At 46.6% G+C, this 23,570-nt stretch overlaps 1 protein-coding gene across 1 annotated transcript in view; it reads left to right on the plus strand.

The window, feature by feature from the left end:
• ITGA9 (integrin subunit alpha 9) overlaps nt 1-23,570 on the plus strand; it is a 335,241-nt gene that overhangs the window by 60,399 nt on the left and 251,272 nt on the right. Inside the window, exons 11-14 of the mRNA XM_055321450.1 lie at nt 452-546; nt 4,582-4,672; nt 7,458-7,503; nt 14,158-14,312. Of these exons, the coding sequence (XP_055177425.1) occupies nt 452-546; nt 4,582-4,672; nt 7,458-7,503; nt 14,158-14,312 (387 nt within the window). The remainder of the gene's footprint in view (nt 1-451; nt 547-4,581; nt 4,673-7,457; nt 7,504-14,157; nt 14,313-23,570) is intronic.

Genomic DNA, 23,570 nt, shown 5'->3' on the forward strand with positions numbered 1-23,570 from the left:
AGTCAGGAAGATCTCAGCTTTGTTCCAGGGGTTGTCAGTGTGTGAGGGTAACAATTTTTGTGGGGGGGAAGTGAGTGCCATCCTATACCAGTCCCTTCTCCAGGAACAGAGTCGACTTTTTCTGGCAATAGCCTTAGTTTATGGAATTCCCCTCTCTGACAGAAATTTGGGTGAGTGGTTTCTATTTGCATTTCTTTTATTGGGTGAGTCAATGATTTTTTTTTTTTTTCTGTGAGATTGAGGTAGGAACTTTTCTGGAAACTAAACCCTCACAGCTTCAATAATTTTCTACTTTTTTTCCTGCTAAGAGACTGGGTATCTAGTTTAATGCCTGAGCAACCAGCGACCAAGAAATTTCTGGTGTGGAGGGACCCAGATGATGGCAGGAATTAGGAAAAGTCCTTGTGTTACTCCATGTGGCTTTCTAACTAAAAGCTGTTTCTCTCCTCAGATGTGGCCATTGGTGCACCCAAGGAGGACGACTTCTCAGGGGCCGTCTATATCTATCATGGTGATGCTGGCGGGATAGTCCCTCAGTACTCAATGGTAATTGCTGTGAGAATGACATGGTAACTGTCCATACATTCATCTGACAAACACGCAGGGAACCTTTAGTCTGTGCCACACCCTGGGGTACAGAGGAAAACACAACATGGTTTCTATGACTTCAATCTTCCCGCCCTCCAGGGAAAGGCAGAGACCACTGGTATTGCTTATTAAGTATAAAAACATATTCAGAGACTTCCAAGTTTGCTCATGGTAAGGGATGCATCCTGCCTGGGAAGGATTACATCCCCATCCTTACCCGCAGTTTGAGTTATTTCTTGAAGAAAAAGAGGCTTTCCTTTTTTATTGTTAGTTATCTATGCAAGCTTAAGGATTATGTTGTAAAATTTAATTTAGAGACACAATGGTCCACAGGGTAGGGGCTTGAAGGCTGTCATGGGGCTGATTGTTGTAATTGGCATTGAAATGAGGAGCTGGTCAAAGCTCTGGCCTTGAGCCCCAGACTTGGGAACGTGGAAGTGGTGAGTTGTGTTCTTTTTGCCATATCAGCTTGGTGTTCAGTCTTGCTGATGTGTCCAGCCCAACCCATGGGAAAAAAGGAAGTCACTCTCTCGATAGAAGCATCGTCAGGATATTTGTGGATGTCTCTGTCTAGAGTGGCACAGGCCTGTATCATTCTCCCAGTGAGTGGGTCAATGACAGGAAGGGATTGAGCACAAGTTGAGAAATTTTCAATCAGCAAATATTGATCTATTGAGTGCTTCTTAGGTGCTTACCACTTTACTCATGCTTTTATTTCTCATCACAAAAAAGCTGGTCTCATATCTTGATTATCTCTAAGGAGACAACTTTTAACTGAGTTGTGTTCTTTTTTTTTTAAATAAATTTATTTTTTATTGTGTTCAATTTACCAACATACAGAATAACACCCAGTGCTCATCCCGTCAAGTGCCCCCCTCAGTGCCCGTCACCCATTCACCCCCACCCCCCACCCTCCCCCCCTTCCACCACCCCTAATTCATTTCCCAGAGTTAGGAGTCTTTATGTTCTGTCTCCCTTTCTGATATTTCACACACATTTCTTCTCCCTTCCCTTATATTCCCTTTCACTATTATTTATATTCCCCAAATGAATGAGAACATATAATGTTTGTCCTTCTCCGATTGACTTACTTCACTCAGCATAATACCTTCCAGTTCCATCCACGTTGAAGCAAATGTGGAATGTGTTCTTGTAAAATATTCTACAACTGTTTTATAAAATGAAGTATTAGTAAAGTGTCAATACCTATTCATGTGCTGAAGTCTCTAGGTAAGAAAGAGACTTTACAAGCTGATTTTAAGAGCCAGTACATAAATGTAAGTTCAATTTGTGCATTCATAATTGTTCTTCTTGTAGTAGATACAAGTAAGCTGATTAAAGGTTAAGGGTTGGCTTATCACCGGCTTCCAGCATCCTCTGTGTTGGGGCCAGCCCAGCTCAGTAACTCCCACCTGAGGCAGACGGCAGAGAGGAGAGACTGCTCTGCTCTCTTTTCTTTAGTTCTTGTCATAGTCCTGTGAGATGGTGTCCTTATTATCCACAGTGTCTTTATGACATGTGGGAGGGGACTTTGCTTGGCCAAGGTCTCCGGCTAGTAAGTGGCAGTAAGGCCACTGAAACTTTGCCTGTCTGACTCTCAACCTTTTCCTATAACACGTCCACAACTCCACGTGGGAGGAAGGAACACTCAGGGAAGCTCAGTTGGAAAACTTAGAAATCTGGAAACTGATTTTGTTCTGAAGCACACGTACTCCGAGGGGCATGGGTCTACTCTTCCCATTAGAAATGAATCATGGTGACAGTAAGCTCTTAGGTGATTCAGCCAATGTGGCAGGAGGAGGAAGGCTTTGGGAGCTGGTTGGGGGCCACATCCATGTCATGAGAGCTGTTGTGGTCTGACTTAGGGACCCTCTTCACAATGTGACAAGCGGGAAGTCATCCAGGGAGCCCGGTCCTTGGGCAGCTGCCCAGGGTCACTGTCCACGCATCCTCTTGGAAGCTTGTTCCAGGACCTTGGAAGCAAATCACACAGAGAAGCAACCTGTCAGAGACCCCTCACTTTCCCTCCTCCCGGTGCCCTCCAGTGTTTTGTTATGTTGCTGGGTGGAATCCCTGCAGAGAACTGAAGTACAAATTTTGTGGTTAACATGGAGTGTCTCTAGTAGGAAGCAGGGATCAGCAGCTGGACCCTTCCTGCCTCTGTCAGCATGCTGGCAGGCTTGTTAGCTTTGACAAAGAGAAGTGGTTTGGGGCACTTTAAAAAAAAAGAGAAAGAAACAGCTATGCTTATACTTTTCCAAGCTGCTAATATGTATACAATAAGGTCAGTGATTTAAAAGGAAAAAGAAAAATCCTTTAACGATAGATTCTTCAGGGCTGGGGTCCAGACAGAGCTGGCATTGTGTGGGTGAACCAGAGGAAGAAATAAGAAACAGCTCTGGGCAAAGGAGTTGCTTTTCTTTGGCCCAGACTGGTATTATTTCTGCCGGAGAAATTGTGAGATCAGGGCTGAAGTGCGTCCACATTACTCTTTAACTCATTCCTCTTTCTTGAGTTCACCATGAGAAGTGTTGATTTTAAGATCCTTGTGTGCCTTTCTCAAATTGAGAGCCCCCCCGGGGCATGTCGTGGCGGCCCCTGTGATCCTTCTCCTTCCATAAGGACACTGCCTGTAAACCTGGTCAAGCGGAGGTTTTCCAAGGCTCCTGGTTTTCATTTAGAGTTATTAGCACCGAGCAGACTTATCTTCCTGGCTTTATGGCCTAATGGCCTGCAGATGTTAAGCCCGCATCGCCACCCCCAAATGGACCACCCCTTCACTCTTCCCCCTTGTCCCAGCCACAGCAGAGCTCACACAGAAATGCAGACCCAGGGCAAGCTGCTGCTAGCATGTTAGACTGCGGAGCTGAGCCGGTTTGCCTCAGAATGTGGCTTTTAAGAAATATAGACATATGTACATGTTTGTTTAGCCAGAGCCATGTGGGACAGGAAGCTCAGCCTGTTAGCAAGAAACATTTCTTGAGTGTTTGCTACAGTGTTGTGATTTGTACTATGATGCTTGCTCCTTTCCTGCTGGATGGCTTACCTGAAGATGGCAAGTGGGCTCCTGGGAGGGGCTGGGTGGGGGTGGTCCCTGGCATCTCTGCAGGTCCTATGGAAACTCCCCTCTCCCCCCGCTCGTGACTTTCCTGCAGGGTGACTCAGGAAGGAAAAGGATGAGGAAAGAAAGTCCAAAGTGAGCCCCCTGGATATCTGTAAACCTGGTTCCGACAGGGATTGTGCTGTATGGTATGAAAACAAAGCATTTTTCTTGTCATCCAAAATGAGGGCATTGGGAGGTAAGCCTCCCCAAAGAGACTGTATAAACAAAGGGAAAAAGGAACGGGTCAGATCCCAGGAGATGGGACTTTTCTGATTCAGGAAGTTCGATATCTTTTGAGGAACTGTGCCACGCAGACATCGATGAATGACAAAAGCCGGTTGTACATAAATAGTCCTGAGCCAATGCAGCATGTGTTAACATAGGTTAAACTTGATGATGAATAAAAGTGCAGATGTCCCCTGGTAGAGCTGTGCACTCTAACTGCTTGCCTGGGGGGCTGCTTTTTAGGGAAGAGGGTGGCTTCAGCTGATTAATTTGGATTTCTTACAGTTTATAGAAGGTTCAGGACCATGGAGCTCCAGATTTACTAGACGGAACAGTCTTATCCTGGGAGGCTAGGGTGGCTCAGTGCTTGAGCATCTGCCTTTGGCTCAGGTCCTGATCACAGGGTCCTGGGATCAAATTCTGCATTAGGCTTCCTGCAGGGAGCCCGCTTCTCCCTCTGCCTATGTCTCTGCCTCTCTGTATTTCTCATGAATTAATAAATAAAATCTTAAAAAAATAATAAACAAAAACAAATCAGAATTACAATTTTCCCTTTCCACAACTTGAGGACCCAGTGTCCTACAGAAGCTGCATAGAAAAGTCACAGGTTTTATTTATGACTGTGCTCCTATTTGGTGATTCAATTTCTCTATTATCTGTTTCAGAAACTGTCTGGCCAGAAGATAAGTCCAGTCCTGCGGATGTTTGGCCAGTCCATATCAGGAGGCATTGATATGGATGGAAATGGATATCCTGGTAAGCTGTTTTTTCTTTTAAAGGCTTTGGAGATAAATGAAGATAAATACTTGAGGTAGAGTAATTTCCAATCTGGTTAAGCAGTGGTAACATCTATTTAGGATTAGGAAAATCCCCGCAACAGAATGGGATGCTTTGCCTGGTATTTGATTTTACGGTGTTGAAGTTTATTTTGTGGCTTTAGAATGATCTATTCTGAAGGGTTGAAGGACCAAAAGGGTAGATCTTTACAGTGATTTCAAAAGAAACAGAAAAAGAAAAACAAAAAAATCATGATTTCTGTGGCAGCAGTTCTAATGAAGAAAAAAAGAAGTACTGTCTACATTAAAAATGATAGCAAAACCTCATGTTTTCCTTGATATTTAACCATCTGAAGAGGTTTCTTACACTTGAGAGGGGAAAAATAACTGAGCAGCACCTTCCCCACCTTCTAACCCCTGCAAGAAAATTGAAATATTTGGAGCAGAAAAGAAAAGCATGCCCTGTCCCTGATGGACAAAACAGACCTTCACCATTAAAGACTGGCTGCCCTGTCTTCAGGGTTAATTAATGCCTTGTGGTGGTTGAAGCTAATTGAATAAAAATGTACAATTTCCCACCTCAATCTCAAGTGTGTCTGGCTTAGGTAAAAAGGACTAGGCAGTGGGATGGTAGTTCTTTTGGGGCTTGAGGAGTGGGACGAGGTAACAAAACTAAGATGAGAATTTGGAAAAAAATCCCAAATCATCCTGGAATTCAGAAAACATCACCCTGACGTCTTGCCGTCTTGAGGAAGTATTTCTGGCCACTTGAACAATGCCCCCTGAAGGACCTCTGGCATCCAGTGCAGTGCTGTACGAGGGCACCATTGTTTGTAGTTTCACACAGGCAGCAGTTTTTTTTTTTTTTTTTTAAAGATTTTATTTATTTATTCATGAGAGAGAGAGAGAGAGAGGCAGAGACACAGGCAGAGGGAGAAACAGGCTCCATGCAGGTTGCCCCATGCGGGACCTGATCCTGGGTCTTCAGGATCACACCCCGGGCTGAAGGCAGCGCTAAACTGCTGAGCCACCTGGGCTACCCCAGGCAGCAGTTTTGGTAATTTCTTATGACTTTACAGAGCCAGGAGGAGGGAATAGGAAAGGGTCATTGCTGAAGTTTTTGGGCCTGTGGACCATCATGGGTCTTCTTAAGTCGGAGAAAGCAAGTCTTGTTTTGGGTAATTTGTGGCCATCCTGAAATAATACCTTTTGTTGGTTTCATACTTTAACATATGCAAAATGCTTCCACATGCAGTAGATGTCTTATAGGTAGTGCAACAGGTAGGTGGAGTTGGGGTGTCGCCCACTTTATAGACAAGGGTACTGAGCCACAGAAAACTTAGGGGACTGGCCAGAGGTCACATCTTGGTGGGCAGAGATGCACACACACAGTGAGGGGGTGTGTTCATGCTTCATGACGCATGTGAATTTCTTACCTTTATCTCTTTTTTAAGGTTTATTTTTATTTATTAGAGGAAGAGAGAGAGAGAGCACAAATTAAGGGGGGGGAGGTGCAGAGGGAAAAGCAGACTCTCCCTTGATCATGGAGAGCCCTAGATGGGGCTCGATCGGAGGACCCCGGGATCATGACCTGAGCCAAAGGCTGACCCTTAACCAACTGAGCCACACAGGTGTCCCTGAATTTCTTACATTTTTCATAAAAGAAACAACAGATTCCTCAGGTTCTTTTATTTTCAGATATCTAGTCAACTCAAAAAGGCTTGGAAAACAGCAAAATTAATGACCAGACCCAAATGCAGAAATTTTAGCAGCACTACAATTCATGGATTTGCTGTTTCTTTTTCCTTAATGAGGGCACTGTATAGACTCGGGGATTCAGATGCTTGGTTCTGTAATGTGGTAACAGGAACCCCAGAACTAAAAAGTTTACTTTCAAGGGGAAGACAGGCAGAGAGCTATTAGATGAGTATACACTTCCTAAATTCAAGTTACTTAAGAATAAACATTACTGGCTAACACTTGCATCTTGGTTGGTAGTGTGCTAAATATTTCATGAATTTTCTGACTTAAATATGTAATTTAACATAGTTAACATGTATTTAAATATCAAAAATATTATATTGAACAACTAATATTATGTTTAATAGATATTTAATAGATGTCTTCTTATTTAAATATTATGAAATGTTATCAGCTTTTGGAGAAGACACTAGGGATGATTATGTCCACAGTACAGACAAGGACACTCTAAGAGATTCTGAGGTCACACAGAATGAGGGGTGGAGCAGAGATGATTCACATCTTCTACAGAACCTAGAGCTTTTTCCAGGTCATTTAGTTTTAAGTCTCCATCTCTCTAATTCACTAGTGTCCAAAAGATACATAATATGAGCCACATATTTAATTTAATATATTCTAGGAACCACATAAGAAAGATAAAAAGAAATAGGTGAAATTAATTTTAATAATCAATATAAAAGTTTTTGAGATCGTTTGTGGTTTTTGTATCAGGTCTTTGAAAACTGGTCTGTATTTCACCCTTGCTGGCCTGAACACATCTGAACCGAAACATTCCAGTTCAGATCAGACACATCTCAAGGTCTCAACAAGCCACACCCAGTGATTGGCTGCCACGTGGGACAGTGTGGCTCTAACTCTTACAAGATAATTGTATGACCCAGAGGAAGCCTGTCAGGGGTCCCGACCTCAGGGCTGGGCCCCCGTGGCTGTGGCCCTTGCCAGAGGTGGGTGGGGTGGGATGGGCTTCTACACATCTCTGAATGCTGTAAACTTCTGGTTTTCAGATGTAACGATTGGAGCCTTCATGTCCGACAGTGTGGTTCTTCTGAGGTGAGATGTTTCCCTCTTGCTTTCTGGATTACATTCTTCATGGTGAAGGCTAAAGTTTGGTGATGGGGTGACAGGGGGAGTTATTCACTGGTAGTCAGCAGTTCCCTCTGTCCTGTTCCTGGAGGCCGGGGGTGCTCGGGGAGTGGGAATGCTCTTTCTTTTCTTGTCCTCCTTATGCCCTGTTACAGTTTCCAGCTGGGGTGGGCCTCAAGTGGCTTGCAGCTATGAGACGGTAGCACCCTGGGGCTTGGGGTGGCTTCAGCCCTAAGGGTTTTGCTTTTGCCATGAACAGCTGCTTCATTAATGTGTGTACATGATGTCATCATCTCCACAGGTACCAGGACACCCAGGGGCTCTGAAGCTCTGGCCTGTCCTAGCACTTCATCCCCACCTTGTCAGTGCCTAGATCCCCAGGGGCTGGGAGCCTCTTGCCCTGTGGGCAGCACTTCCTTGCCTGTGGAGGCAGAGGTGAGGGATGGGAGCTTGGACCCAGGGTTCTCAGAGCCCCTGGAGCCTGGATCTCTCCTACAAGGCTTTAGGCTGCCATCCCACCATGAACCATCTCCAAGTATTTCTGTCTGTATGAGTCAGAGGAGGCGGAATTACCCTTTGGAGTGGGAGCCAGCTCTTCAGTTTTGTTAATAACCTGATGGCAGAACTTTCTAAAATAGGCCAGTGGGATCTTGGAGCTGGAAGGGGTCCTGGAGGCCATGTAGTCGCACATCCCAGACTCTTCTCATTCAGCAGTGCCTTCCTGCGAGCCTCTGGCTCAAGGCACCCAGCCTTTGCCTGAGTGAGGCGCCCCTCGGGGCGGGAGCTTAGTCACATCTGAGGGAACCAGTTAACCCCCAGCTAACTCAAGATGTTAAATTGTGAAGGAGGCAGAATCACCTTAGGTTAGGATGATGAACTCCAGGGCCAGGAGGCCTGGGTTCGAACCCCCATTCTGATGCTGGAAGGTGGCTTTCCCATGGTGAGTCAAGTAACCTGTTTTGCAGGGTTCTCACCCATTAAACAGGAGAACAGTAACACTTGCCTCACTGGGTTCATAGAATTCTGTGAGTTAGTACTACATGCAAATGCACAGAACAGGTAGGTGGTCAATAAATGCTAGCAGTTCTTAGATAACTTGGGCTGAATTTGCCTTCCTGCAATTCTGCTTCTTGATCCTATGTCTTGCCCGTAGCAGCCCTTCAGTATTGGATGGCAGCATGTGTGTCCCCAAGGCAGGGACCTCACTATTGCCATGATTGGGTCTCCCCTTCTTAATCCCCTCCCGCCTTGGGCTGGCCATTTCCTCTCAGGTAAAACAGCTTACAGGGCCGCAAACAACTCAGGTGATACTTGGGAAGCTGGGCTTACCTGCTGCCTTTGTGGTGTCCTGTCCCCAAGCAGCTTGCCCTAACTCGTCACAATATCCCTGGAACAAAACACATTTTCCCTGCTCTCCCAGTTGAAAACAGGCACTCTTAAAACCAGGAGCGTCTGGCTTAAGGTATATCCTGTAGATTCTGCTTTTTCATCATTCTTTTATTTTATAAGCTTCCAGCTGTGAGCTTAAACTCCAAAGGGGTTTTCTTTCTACTCTGTGGTGGCCTTCTCTGGGAGTTTTGCCCACACGTGGCTGGAGATGTAAAGTGGGGCAGTTATATGGAAGATGGCAGCCCCAGCCCCCAACTCGGGGTGGAAGTTGAATCTGGTGAGGGGAGATCATCCAGGCACAAAGGCAGGGTCCTTTGGAGAAAACGTCAGGGGTCGCTTATCAAGAGAAGAGGCTTTAGGAGAGGGGCTGTAGGGCTCTGTCTGGATAAGGTTTTCAGCAAAGGGCCCTGATGGCTGGGGAGGAGTGTGGAGATCAGAGATCTGTTCCTTCATTTGTTCAGCTTATATCTAGACCTGTTGTGGGCAACGATGTACCAGATCCCCTTGAAGAACAATTATACAAGTAACTAATATAACCAGTGTTTGGTTAAGTGCCTGCCATATGCCAGGCATTGCTTAGGCACTCACCTACATAATTAACTCTTTTTGGTTGTTTTTTTCTTCTTGTATTGAGGCATAATTCGCATATGGTAGAGCCTGCTGATTTAAGTACACTGCTTGATGAGTTTTCACCAGTGTATAAGCCTGTGTGACTGCCTCCTCTGTTAAGATAAAGAACATTTCCATCACCCCAGAGAGTTTCCTCCTGTCTCTTCCCAGTTATGCTGGCTACTGATGGACTACCTTTGGCCTCATTTTCATCACCATAGATCAGTTCTGCTTGTCCTAGAATTTCACAGAGATGGAATTATATGGTATACACTCTCTTACTTCTGGCTTCTTTCACTCAGTACAGTGTGTTCAAGATTCATCTGTGCTGTTGTGTTGTTCAGTTCTTTTCCCCCTTACTGAGCAGTAGTCCACTGACTAAATATACTGTAGTTTGTTCTTCTTTTTTGTTGATAGAGCATAATTTTTTTTAGAGAGGGGAGGGGCAGAGGAAGAGGGAGGGAGAATCTTAAGAGAGAATCAACCCTGAGATCGTGACCTGAGCCAAAATCAAGAGTTGGATACTTAACTGACTGAGCCATCCAGGCACCCCAATAAAACATATTTTAATTCTTAGTTTTCTTAACAACTCCAGGACATAGATATTATTGCTATCATTCCCATTTTATAGATGAGAAAACTAAGTGACATTGAAATTTACTGATTTTACAAAGGAGATAATTAGAGATGGTGGTCAATACCATGAGGATAATAAAGCAGGGTTATGCTGTCAAGGGCACCCACCCACATCAAGCCCAGCAGAGAAACCACATAGTCCTGTTGGAGGTGGCAGTATGAGGCCAATGGTGCCCTTGACTCTGGCAGGTGTAGAGAAGTGAGGTGCAGAAGTCAGATCGCTGTGGGTGGGAGAGAGAAGGAGAAGCAAGAAAACAGATGGTGTAGTTTGACTCCTTTCCAGAAGCTTGGCTATAAAGGAGCAAATGGGATTGCCAGGTGGCTCAGATATTAAAGCCGAGAGTCTTTGAAACCTCTCCTGCTCTCCTGGGTCCTTTACTGTCCTGCAAGAATCAGAAGTGGTTACCTTTAGCTTCATCCTCAGCCATACAAAGCTTGCCCTGACCCTACTCCTGTCTTGAGTCCTGAAGGGACAGAGGGAGACGGGGATGAAGATGAATGAGGTTTGGAGGGTCAAGGGATGGGGGGGATATGGGATGTGGTGTATAGGCTGTGAGTAGCAGGGGCCTTGTCTTTGAGCCAGGTCCCAAGATTGGAACAGGCCCAGGGCAAGGTTCAGCATGGAACATGGGTATGGGTGACTATCCCAGGTCTCTACTGGGAGTGTAAGGGACTCAGAGTACAGGGAAGGCCTTAAAGGCAAGTTGGACTCCCTTAGAGAAGGCACAGGGAGGAACAGGCAGAGGGACTGCTGAGTATGTCTCGTGGTCATTGGCAGTGGCATCTGTGGATAAAGTACTGGACGTGGTTGAACAACTATGGGCAGGAAGGTGTGGAGATGTCAGCTGGCTAAGCTAGGTGGGCGTCTCAGGCTTGGCCTAGCTGACTGGAAAGTTAGGTAGACTTTGAGTCACCTCAGAGTTTGGGTGGGCCCAGAAAAAGAAACCAAGCACGTGAATGCAGGTAAAACACACCATTCCCATTCTTATACATCCCAAGGAAGAGTGTCCAGATGTGTATGGGTTTGAAATCCTTTGGGCTACTGTTAAGGGAAAACCTTGCTGATAATGGCTTTAAGGACATAGACCTTAATTAGCTGCCTGTTGGAGATGACTCTGGGGCTGGTTTAGTAGCTGCCATCTTCACCTGCCCACCTCTGTCTCTCCTGCAAGCAGCACTGCCTGCGCAGAAGGCTGGGGTGATGGGAGTTACACCACATTAGAGGGCACCCTGACTGGTTTTACTGGGAAGTAAATACAGGTGAAGTACCGATCTACCTTGACCTAGGAAGTATCATAAATGGAAATACGTTTACTACCCTTGACCTCCCAAACATCATAGCTTAGTCTGGCCTATCTTAACTGTATTGGAACACTTATATCCACCTATAGTTGGGCAAAATTATCTAACACAAAGTCTATTTGATAATAATGTGATGACTGTCTCATGTAAATTGTTGAATACTGTACCTAAAGTAACACAGAATGGCCATGTGGGTACAGACAGGTTGTCAGTGTGCTGGTGATTCACCCTCATGATTGGTTGGCTGACCTTGAAATCTGTGGCCCCTGGCCAGTGTCACCACAGAATCATCCCGCATAGCACCAGGATGGGGAAAGCTCCAAAATCACAAATCAGAGTTCAGTTTCTACTAAATGTTTGTCGACCCATCATAAGGTTGCAAAATTGTGCAGTAAAACTGTCATAAGTCAGGGACTGTCCGTATCAGGATTTGAACTGTCAGAGTCATCAGAAAGAAGTATTCTAGATCCCAGCTTTTAAAAAATAAAGTCTTGAAGGCATTTGCAGGTGCTGTCCTTAGGTACCCCTTTGCTTTTCTCACCGAGGCTGGCACATTTGTGGGCAGGACTGTGGGCTGGCCCAGCACTGCCCTTGGTGATTTTTCTCTCTCTGGTTAGCTCTTGTGTTAGGGTGATAGACACCTGGTGCAGTGCCATTGGAGTTCAAAGGAAGTGATGAGAGAGTTAGGAAAGCTTTCTGGGCTTTCCCTGGTCCAAAAACAGTTCTTGGAATTAAAACAGGCTCAAGGGCCTGATGTGATTGATGTTGGTGAGACATGCACCTTCTGAAGGCTCTTGTCCTCACTTGAGAGGATTCTGTCTTGATGGCCTCCATCGACGTCAGTTTGTTACGCTTCTCACCTTGTCTTCTTTATGGGCTCTGCTGTGACGGGGGACCATGTGGCCTCCCCAACACAGTGGCCTCTGGGATGGTGAGAGGGGGTGAGGCCTTTCTTCCATGCGATGACCAGGCAGGATGTGCTCTGGGCAGGGTGGAGGCACTCACAGGGCAGAGACTAGCTCTCCCTGGTGCCTCGGTCTGTTTTGTAAAATTTTGGACACTGCTGTGGTTTTCAGTCAGTCCCTTGGCCTGGAGTGACATTGGCAGCCATTCAACACCTAGGGCTTTTGAACACTGATCCTGAGGATATCAGGGTGAATTTGCCAGAGTCCTAGTCCTTGAGGGGCCTGCAGGCTGGTGGGGCAGGCTTGGAAATTGATAATAAGTAAGATGAAGTGTGAATATAGTGCTGGGGCCATGGAGGAGGGTATCCACCTGCCAGGGGTCTTGGAGTTGGCCCCCTGGGAGGGGGAACATAAGCTGGCTGTTGAAGGGCACCTGGGGGCTTTATAGAGTGTCTGTTGGCATCTGTACAATCACATTGGCCAGGAGCAGACTACTTGTTTTCTGTGTTATTTATAGCATCTTCTAAGGATGCACCAGAAGAAAATTGGAAGGCCAGGACATTGGATTTCTTTCAGGCTCTACTGTTGTCTGACTTCTATTGACCTTACAGCTGGATTTGCTCTGAAGGACTCACAGTTCCCTTGCACTTGTCACAACTCTCCCATTCTTGACCCACATCCATGGCAGGGGTGGCAGCAGTAAAGACCCTTCCCCCCATCTAGGCCCCATGTCTCCTTCCTTCCCTCTTTTTCCGAGGTTCTCCTTAATACTTTCTTCTCTGAGAGTTGTGTTCCTTTTTCCCATCTGTCTTGTCACCGTAGGTGCTCTGTGGGGTCATTGTACACAAGAGAGGTCATTGTTCTCAAGCCACTAATGCTCCTTAATCTTGTTATATCACCCCAGTGGCATGAAGGCCTAGGCTACCTAGAGGTAAAAGGGTCTCTTTGTGAGGCCTGGAGGGGAGAAAGTTAAGCCCTGGCTTAGGTGACCCATCCCTGAGCAGGTGTTTGCAATGAGAGCAGAATGGTGTGAGTCACTGTCAGCTTTTGTTGGCCAACCCTGGGGATCCACAGAAGGTACAACAGAGATGCTCTGCATCTATCAGGAACAGGGTTGGGGTGGTGATGGGGGTGGTGGTAGTCCATGTTGGTGATAAGTGTGCAGATGTTTATAAGGTTTCACCTGCTCCTGAGGCCAGGTGGGTTGATTTCTTCAGCTCTGAAGTGCCTGGGTGTTATCATCTGGGACTCTATTAATCAAGTTCTTTGAGAAAAGTACTTAATGAATTGAGAGGACTTAATGAAGGGGGGACATTTGACCCACTGGATGGGACCGGAAATCTACCATTTGTGCTTACAGATACAGCAAATGCTTCTGGGGGAATTCCTGATGGTGCATCTATTTCGCAAGTCCTGGCATCCTCTGTAGGGACGCCTCTTAAATGTATTACTATCTTCCTAATAAAATGGAAATCGGAACTTAATTGGTGAAATTTTAAATAATCATCCAACATCTGGTGGTTCATTTATGGCTTCAACCAGATGTGTTTTATTAACAACTTACTAGCCTTTATGATTGGGAAGCTAACCATTAATTTATTAGGAAATAAGCCACTTCTAAGACCAGGAAAAAGCATTTACAGGGCACATTGGCCCTTCTCACGGGTTATTTCATGCTCTAGTAAAACGCTGGGCTGAAGGCCTAGGATTTCTCTTGCTGGCTTAGTTCTTGTTTGGTTCTGAGAGCTTGTCTAAGTCACCTCCTTCTCTTGATATACAGGGCGAGACCCATCATTACGGTGGACGTCTCCATCTTCCTCCCAGCCTCCATCAACATCACAGCCCCTCAGTGTCACGATGGGCTGCAGCCTGTGAACTGCCTGAACGTCACCGCCTGCTTTAGCTTCCACGGCAAGCATGTTCCAGGAGAAATTGGTAATGAGCCACTGAGTTAGGGCTCGGGATGGCCATGTGAACTGGGGCGGGCTTGTGAGATTGTGGCTACTGATGGGTTCTTCTGGATTCTTTGCTCTCACTGTGCATTCTGGCTGGTTTTGCAGGCATCAGACACACAGGCCAGACACCCTTTCCCTCTGTGGTTCCTGATTTTTTATGTTTCTGGGAGTTTCCCAATTTAATGTAACTTCCAGTTCTAGAACAAAGAATATGTGACCCCAAGAATCCTTCCCCCAGATGTGTGACCATACTGAAACCTCACTGGGCCACAGGTGTCACAGGCCAGTGGAACTTGTGGAAAGGTAGTGACTGGAGCCTGGTCCTTGCAGAACATTCCATTCAGTTAGAAAAAAGAAGTGGTGAGTCTTTGGAGGCTTCCCCTGAGCCTGCAGCACGAGCCAGATGTCAGGGCCTTAAGCCCTTTACTGTGGAATCTGAGAGCAGGGATGGATGGTAGGGTTGGGATGCTAAGTTTTATGAAGGCTTAGTCTTGCAAAAGAGAGCAAGCTGCTTTGTCAGCTTCAGATGATTGAAAAGAGACAGCTGGCCCTGCTGTTTCTCTGGTTGGGGAAGGCCAGCTTGCCAGCCCAGCTCCAGAGACTGCATCAATTCCTGGAAGAGGATGGGATCAGTGTGGAGTAGAACTCAAGAGTGTGTGTGTGATCACCTGAAGGAAATGAATCTGAAACAGTTGTGCAGATTTTTAAAAAATATTTTATTTATTTATTATATATATATAGAGAGAAGTGAGCATGAGTAGAGGGGGCAGAGAGGGAGAGAGGGAGAAGCAGGCTCTCCGCTGATCAGGGAGCCCAATGTGGGGCTCGAGCCCAGGACCCTGAGATCATGACCTGAGCTGAAGGCAGATGCTTAACCGACTGAGCCATCCAAGTGCCCTCAGTTGTGCAGATTAAGTGGTTTGTTTTTACTTGAAAGGCTGATTTCATAATAGAAAATAGAGTTCTAGGAAAATTAAAAAAATAAAAAACCAATAAGGACCTGACTTAGTGCCTTTCTTAGACATTTTTAGAGTTAGGTGTCTATTCACAGTGGTTCCTGGATGCAGCAGTACCAGCATTCTCCAGGAGCTTGTTAGAAATGCAGAATCTCAGGCCTCACTCTGGATCTTAGAATTAAATCTGCATTTTAACAGGATCCTACAGGACCCATGTGCAGATTCATGCTTGAGAAGCTGCTCTGGAGTGTGTGTGTGTGTGTGTGTGTGTGTGTGTGTGCGCGCGTACACCCAGAGGTACAGAAGTACACTTTTCACTTGTGGTCTATTTCTCAGCTGCATATTGAATGTTGTACATTTAACAGTGTGCTAACCCTAGGCCAGCAGTCTCACTGATACTTTATTTGATCTTCAGGTGGATTGAATAAGTTCAATAATCAAACTTTGAACTTTTTCACTGAGATGTCTTTTTTAAAAAAAAATTAGAAATTTCAAAACTAAATGTAAACATTGTGAACTCACGACTGGGTTAGTGAGAAAGGACTGACAAACACTTTATGGATAGCCCAATGAGAAAAAGATCATGCTCAGTGAGAAAGTACTTGCTCAGGGTCACATAGCTATTGGTGAAGCCAGGAGTTGAATCCTGGTCATAATAGTTTTGCTTTCCACAAACTACTTCTCACCTCTTCCCTGATTATTTAAGAGATCATTCTCTAGGGAAAAACACTTTTTCTCTTGGTCCTGCAACTCATATGTTCTCTGCCTAATTAGATGGCATGTCTTCTGTCAAATACCAACTTATGATGTAGTTGGACTCCATTAAAATACATTATAAAAGAATTATTGAGTTGAAGGTTAACATTGGTGAGCATAAAACTAAGCAGAACTACTCTAGAACTCTAAAATAAGCAAGTAATTAATAATTCACGTGTGTTCATTTGACAAATGTTTATTGTGTGCCTACATGTGCCAAGCTTATCCTCGTGGAGCTTTGAATGGGAATTCCACAGTTTCTATTATTTTGAATCTGAACCATTGTACACAATTTCCAGGCTCTTTAATGACATCACTATTGTGGCAACAAAGGTGATTTGGCATAGCAGGGGCAAGTGAGAAGAAACCCACAATGCCAGTTTTAAGCAAGAGGGATTTCAGAGCATAAGACAAGTGGTAGAGCAAACTCTGATGTGAAGGGTTGTGGGCTGGAGGAGAGGTGGGTGTCTTCTCACATTGCTCCCCACCAGTGGGCCTTCTGGGCCCCAGTAACTGGAGCCCCTTTCATTGACCTCTAGGCAGAATTATAATGAAGTCTAGGCTTAACCATGACCCTTGAAGTGTTAGTTAATAAGGGGACAGGCATTTGGGTAGCACATGGTACTGCCTCTAGGGGGAGTATGGAGTGGGGAGGCTGCCTCCCACATGGGGGTGGTGGACTGAGCAGGAGAGCTTGCTTCCGTACCCTCCATCTGCCACATGGGCTTATTGTTGAAATCAAACATCCCTTGACTATCTAAGCAGTATTTCTCCACATATATTTAAGATGGAGGCCTAAAGATAATGATAACAGGGGAATTTTAGTATCAGTGGGGCAGTGCAGGAAATTATCCACCTGTTTTTCTTTGTCCTCCCCTGACATTCAGGGAAATGTGTTATATTTCCATCTTTGCAGAAATCTGGTGAAATAGGAGCTGGCATTGGAATATGGAGAGATTTGAGGAAGGGAAAATGGGCAGCTGTTATGGAAATGTGATAGAAATCAGGGAAGTGAAAGGTAGCTCTTGTGGGTCTAGCTGTGGTGGGGTGTCCCTGGGGTCTGACATAGAAGGCAGTGCCTTGGCTCAGCATGGTCAGGAAGATCAAGTTCCTGGTCTCCAGATGATGGAGGGTGGGGGCACCACCTTCCTCCGCTGTCTTCCAGGCTCAGCAGACTGGCTGACCAGTTTAATGTCATTGCCCAGGCCTCTGTGTTGGGAACACAAGGCTGGGGCTCTGGTGATGAGCCTTCCTCTCCCATTGCTGGCAGCTGCAGAGGAGCCTTGGTGGTGGTGGTTTTGGCCATGGAATGCCTGGCAAGTGAATGTCCACCTTGGTTAGACCTTCCAGGCACCTCTCAATGTCTGCATATCCAGGGCTGAGTTTGGTCTGTAGAATGGCTGAATTGGTGTGGTGTGCCTGGCATGGTGCGATAAAGAGGCACCAGTGGCATGCTAGGTACTTCTGAACAGTTGTCAGAAGCACTTTCTATCTGCTGGCATCTTAAGCCACAAGACCTCCCTGGGGATAGTTTGGGGAGCAATAGGCACTTCATGTTACTTATTAATAGTCTTGCCTCTTTGGTTTTTTTCTCTCCTTTAGGACCTGGTGGGGAAGGGACTCTATTCTCCTCTTCATCTTCTGCTTTAGCAGTGGAAAACCACAGCTCCCACTTGGTCTCAGGAGTGTTCAGGGCCAGCTGATTTACCAAACCACTGGAGGGGCAGCTGTGGCCTCTGGCAGTACCGTGGGAACAGTAGAGCTTTTCTGAAGGAGATGACTCTGCCTTGGCCCCTCTAATGGCAAGATCCAGTTAGGAAAACAGAAACCAGTTATTTTGACAGAATTTCACTTTAGGAATTGGTAAAGCAGGTTGTAGAGGACCTGGTAGTAGCTTTATTTTTTATTTTTTTTTAAGACTTATTTACTTATTCATGAGAGACATAGACTGAAAGAGAGAGGCAGAGACACAGGCAGAGGGAGAAGCAGGCTCCTCCCAGGGAGCCAGATGCGGCACTTGATCCGGGATCCTGGGATCAGGACCTGAGCCAAAGGCAGGCGCCCAACCGCTGAGCCACCCAGGCGTCCCTGGTAGTAGCTTTAAAAAGAACCCCCCCCCCAAAAAAAAGAAAGAAACTCCCACTTCTGGGATGGCACCTGGGGCTCTCAAAGCATGGTCTCCAGTCCAGCCAGCTGCAAGCAGCAGCAACACGTGGGGATGTTGGAAATGCACATTCTAACGGACTCAGACGGTGAGGTGGGGACCCAGTATTCTGTACTTTAGCAAGCCTCTGGGTGGCTTAGACTTGAGACCGCTGGTCAAGAGGACAAAGAGAAGAGGTCACACTTGGGGTGATCAGAACCTAGAAACTTGGAGAAGAGACCCTGCAAACCTGGGACCTAAACCTTGGAGGAGAGAAAAAAACTACAACTGGTATTAGCCACTGTTGGAACCAGCTGCTGGGGAAGACTAAAGCTGGGTTAGGCTGATGGGAACAGGAAGGTGCAGTACCTCCTCCCTCTGCCAGCCTCCCTCAGGCTGTCCATTTGGGTATAGCCTCCCATGGAACTGCTGGCAATGCAGAAATGAGGTTTGCAGAGCCCCGGACCCAGCCTCGCAGAGCAGAGTGGGCTGGAAGCTGAGAGACAATAGCTTCAGAAACCAGCACCACAAGTAGCCAGTCACGCAGAGTTATGGAGGCACCTGTTGTTGAGTCCTTAACCAACAAACAGTTAATTCTTAAGAGTGCCAGGCTATGTGCTCCTCGGACGCCAAGCAGAGGCCAGGCCAGACAGAGCCCTGGCCCTCATGGAACTTGCATTCTGCAGGAAGGGAGGCAGAGAAAAGCCACCGATGTCCCATCGCTCCTCCTGGATGTGTCCCGGGCCCTTTGTGTGGTAGGCCCTACATTCCACGCTGGGGTGCAGGCATGTGTCCAACTGTAGTGGTTCAAAGAATAGATTTATAACCCATTTCACCAAGCAGTTTAAAACAAGAGTTCTGCCCATCCCAAGTCTTATTAGGCACTTCATTCTTGGCCTGGGAAGCAGCTTGTCACTCCTCGAAACCTCCTGTCTGTCATAACTAAGGGTGGTGAATACCATGCCTGGAAGGTTCTGCCCCCTACCCATGGGCTGAGCCTCTACCAGCTTCCTGACCAGGCTGAAGCCTAAATGTGCTTGTCAGCCTCTGGAGGCTAGGGATTGAGCCAGCAGTCCTGGACTATGCCCAGAGTGCTAAATGAAAACCAGGCAGGGAAGAGCCCTAAGTGGTTGTGTTTTGTGCTCTGATCTGGCACCCCTCGTTTCCATGGCTCTCAGCCCAGCAGAGCTGTGAGCAAGCAGGGGTGCCCACTTGTGCCTGGGGACAAGCAGTGGAGCTAGATCGCGAGGGATGGCACCAAGTCATCTAAGCCAGTAGCAGAAGTAGGTTTAAAACCAGGTGACTTGTCCCCAGAACCCTTCCTCTGGCTTTAGGGGTGCATTTCCACTCCAGAGAGCATTCACAACAGAGAACGTTCTCCGAGCTCCTTGTGGTCTTGAGCAGCATGGAGATGGGATAATGAGGCAAATCCAAGTTATATGAGGAATGAAGTGACCTAGTCTAATAATTACCACTTTGTTCCTTTGGGGAGGGGAGGGTGGAGAAAGCTTAGGAGAACTCGTAAAGGGCAAAATATCTTTTTACCCCCTTCTCTTGGGAGACTCTAAGGGAAGCTCAGTAAGTTTGGGAGGAGCATTTATTAATAGAATTTCACAGCTGAAATCATGTTGTGATACAGAATGGGAATGAATCAAAAACTTTCTGGGACACAACTAGAGCTGAGTTGATGCAAGACAGCTGGCTCCCTCCTGGCACAGGCCAGTATGGGGGGCCCTTGGGAACCAGCAGGGGGCAGGGAAAGGAGGAGGCTGCAACATGACTTGGGGCTGGTCAGCTTTTCCATCAACATGACATCATTCGACATGGCATGGACACAAGCTGCCAGAAGGAAAACCTGAAGATGTGGACTTTGCGGTGGGAGCAGGCGATAATCAGAACCAGCACCCTCCCTGGACGGGCTGGCTGGCCTGGCTTACATTAGGGGCAGCCATCCTCCCACAGGGCTGGGCTGCTGGAGCATGCCAGCTGATTGGCTGCTTCTCTAGCATCTCTTCTACTTCTTAGGGGATCCCTTTCAGACACTCTTGGGGTAGGTACTGTTTAAAAGTGCCAGTTGAACTCAGGACTCCAGCATGGTCTGCACTTCTTGCCGCCCTGGCAGCTATGAGACCCTTCTCAGGATGAGTTTCCCATTGTGAGTCTCCTGGTGGCTTTCTTCTAGAAGAAAGAGTTTGATACGGAAGTGACTTCTTTTTGTGTGATTTAAAATGTCAAAGTAAATTTTAAATCAAGGAGGCAGATATAAAGAAGCTTTAAGCAGGCAGTTACAAAGATGTGAAAAGCTTCCAGAATGATTGCGCTTGGCGAATTGGTTAATTCGGCCTGTCTGTGATTGTATATCTTAACATTTTAGAAAAATCCGATGGGTAAACTTGTTGGCATACCCATGCTCTGCCTGGAACAGAGCAGTAGTTGTGGTCCTCAGCTCAGTTTCTAGTAACTGTGAGTTGTTTCTGTCCTCTTTTGAGTTGTAAGAGGGATATATTGGTTCAGAGATTCTACAGTGATACGGGGTTTTACAGGACTAAAGTGATGTTTGAACAGTATCCAGCACAGAGCTTGGCACATACTGAAGGTTGAATCCATTCCCTTTTCCTGACCTTCCCTATCTTAATTTAGGTCTCCCAGAATCAGAGTCTAAGGCAAGGATTTGGTGCACATGGCTGATTCAGGCTGTGGTCAATCCCAGGAAGCACGAGTAGGAAAGTGTGACAGTGAGACAGGAAGAGAAGGAAGCTGTGTCAGGTTCCGCAGAGAAACAGAACCCATCAGATGTGTGTATATTGACATTGTAGTTTGGAGGCATCCTGAATGCAGAATTCCTTTTTTGGGGGTGACTTTAGTCTTTTCCTCGCAAGGCCTTTATGTGATTAGATGAGGTCCACCCACATTGTGGAGGGTAATCTCCTTTATTTGAAGTCTACTGATTTAAACATAATCTCAATTTAAATACCTTTGCAGGGGTGCCTGGATGGCACAATCAGTTACATGTTTGACTATTTCTGCTCAGCTTGTGATCTCAGGGTTGTGAGATCGAGCCCCATGTCAGGCTCTCTGCTCAGTGTGGAGTCTGCTTAGGCTTTTTCTCTCTCTCTCCTGATCCTCCCTGCCACCTCCCTGCCATGCTCTCTTGCTCTCCCTCTCTCTCATAAATAAATCTTTAAAAAAATAAAAATACCTTTGCAGTGAATCCAGATTGAGTACTGCAGCCTAGTCAAGTTGAAACATAAAGTAAACCATCACAGCAGCCAAACAGAAGGTGTGTTGTTTTGAATCCTGCTGGGGAATCCTGAGAGTCCATGTAGAGCATCCCTTAGAGTTACTCCACCTAAGGGATGAGGGAGCTGGGGTCCTGCAGTGTTGAGGTCTGCTGCAGCGACTTTGGTTCTCTGGCACTTCTAGTCAGTCATGTATGTGGGTAGAGCCACCAGAGAAGCTCTCAGGAAAGGGGCTGTGGGTGCTGGCCGTTGCAAATTGGGCTGGACAACAGAGAAATGGTACAAGCCGAGAGGATATGGGTGGTGCGCTGATACTATCTGCTCTGTCTTCCTGTGATCATTTCTACCCCAGTTTTCTTTGAGCTCAGCTAGCTCATCACTGGCAAGAGGGTTCACACCCTCTGTTCTCCCCATGCCCACCCTTCCCGAGGGAGGGCAGCTCTTGCACCTGGGAGGAAGGCCAGGGAGGGGCTGCTCAGAGGAAAGCCCACTCAGCAGCTACCCCTGCCCAGCTGTGGCCTGGCTGCTCTTCCAGCAATGTCCATCTCTAGCTCTGGACTTGCCAAACAGAACTTGAAAACACAGTCCATTTATAATCCTTTCTTACTGTTTGGCTGTTGGTTGGGGAAATTGTGATCAGTAAAAAGTAAACAGGCCAGAGTTCAGTTCTGGAAAACTGCATGCATTTGGTTCTGCTGTCTGGGCATTCAAAAAATGTAAAAAGTGCACTCAGAACCAGTGTGGTAGGAATGAATAGCCCCACACTGGAGGTTAGGAGAGTTCTAGACTCAGCTCTGTGGTGAATGGCCCTTTGGCCTGGAGCAAGTCTGGTTGATATGGAGCAAGTCTGGTTTCCTTTTGGGGCCTCAGTTCCTCATCTGAAAAATGAAGGTTCTGAGCTGGAGGGTCCCTAGATTGCTCTGAAGCTTTCACATTCTATGTGTCTGCTCCATTACCTGGTGTCACTCACCAAAGGAGTCCATGTGTGACTCTCATCCTGGCTCTCGTGTTTTCTCTGTCATGTTACCTTCCCACATGCATTCTTTTCTTTTTTGTTACATTTCCTGTGACTATCCAGGTCTCAGGTCCCCCTGGTGACCCCGCCTTGCCTTGGCAATCAGCTGTTGGCTGAAATAAACAAGTTGGGGCAGACCAGACCAGCCCTTGCTGACCAGGAATCCGCCAGCTCGGCATGGCAAGATCCCTGAGATGGCAGAGACCCAGGAAAACCATTAAATGCATCCAAAATACACCCTGTGGCAGCTGCAGAAAGCCTGTCCTGGTCACTTTCCTCCCTTCTGGCTCGGATCTCCCCTGGTGGCTGATCCCTTTGATGTTATTAAAAGCTGGAGCCATCCCTGCTGCCCTGCTTCTCATACATCAGTGTGGGCAGGTGTGAGTGGCTTTTTACTGGTGCAAGAGCCCCAGCACTAAGGGGCTGGTTTCTGGAGACAGGGCAGGGTCATCTGTTTTCCCATGGCTCTGCAGCCTTATCTGGTCATCTTGGGGACAGAATGTTCTCTCTCTCTCTCTCTCTCTCTCTCTCTCTCTCTCTCTCCCTTTAAAAATGCCACATTCCCCTGAATCCACAAAGCAATGAAAAATAGAAAGGGTCACAGAGGGCTGATCCCTGCTGTGGTACAGAAAGGCAGTGAAATAGGTCTGTTAACACTAATGCCCCATTTGCCTAATAAAGCACATCATTGTAGGGAGGGTGACTGGCTCTGAAATTAATAAAGTCAAACCTCTTGGGTTTATCTAATGTGACTTTTTTTTTATTTTTATTTTTTTTTTAAGTTTCAGATTGTGTGACAATAGGTTCTCCCATCTGACATTACACATTTCAGGAAGAGGCAATGGGTTTCTCTCTTCAGGAGTGCAGCGCAGTACACCCAGCACAGGCCCCACAGGGGTCACGGTTCCACTGAAACGATAAGTGCTATGACATTCGTGATCCACATACTCGGCTCCCTGGGAATAAAGTCAGATTTAGCCTCTGTCGGAGTTTCCCTGAATGTAAGCGCCAGGAGGGCAGGGTTGCTCATACATATAGGCCCTGTGCCCCCATAATGGTGCCTGGCACATAGTTGGTGCTTGGGGGAGAGGTGGCACATGGTCCAAGGGATGTCGCGGTTATCGAGCAC

The sequence above is a fragment of the Nyctereutes procyonoides genome, unplaced genomic scaffold (assembly GCF_905146905.1).
Source record: "Nyctereutes procyonoides isolate TBG_1078 unplaced genomic scaffold, NYPRO_anot_genome, whole genome shotgun sequence".
Lineage (NCBI taxonomy): Eukaryota > Metazoa > Chordata > Mammalia > Carnivora > Canidae > Nyctereutes > Nyctereutes procyonoides.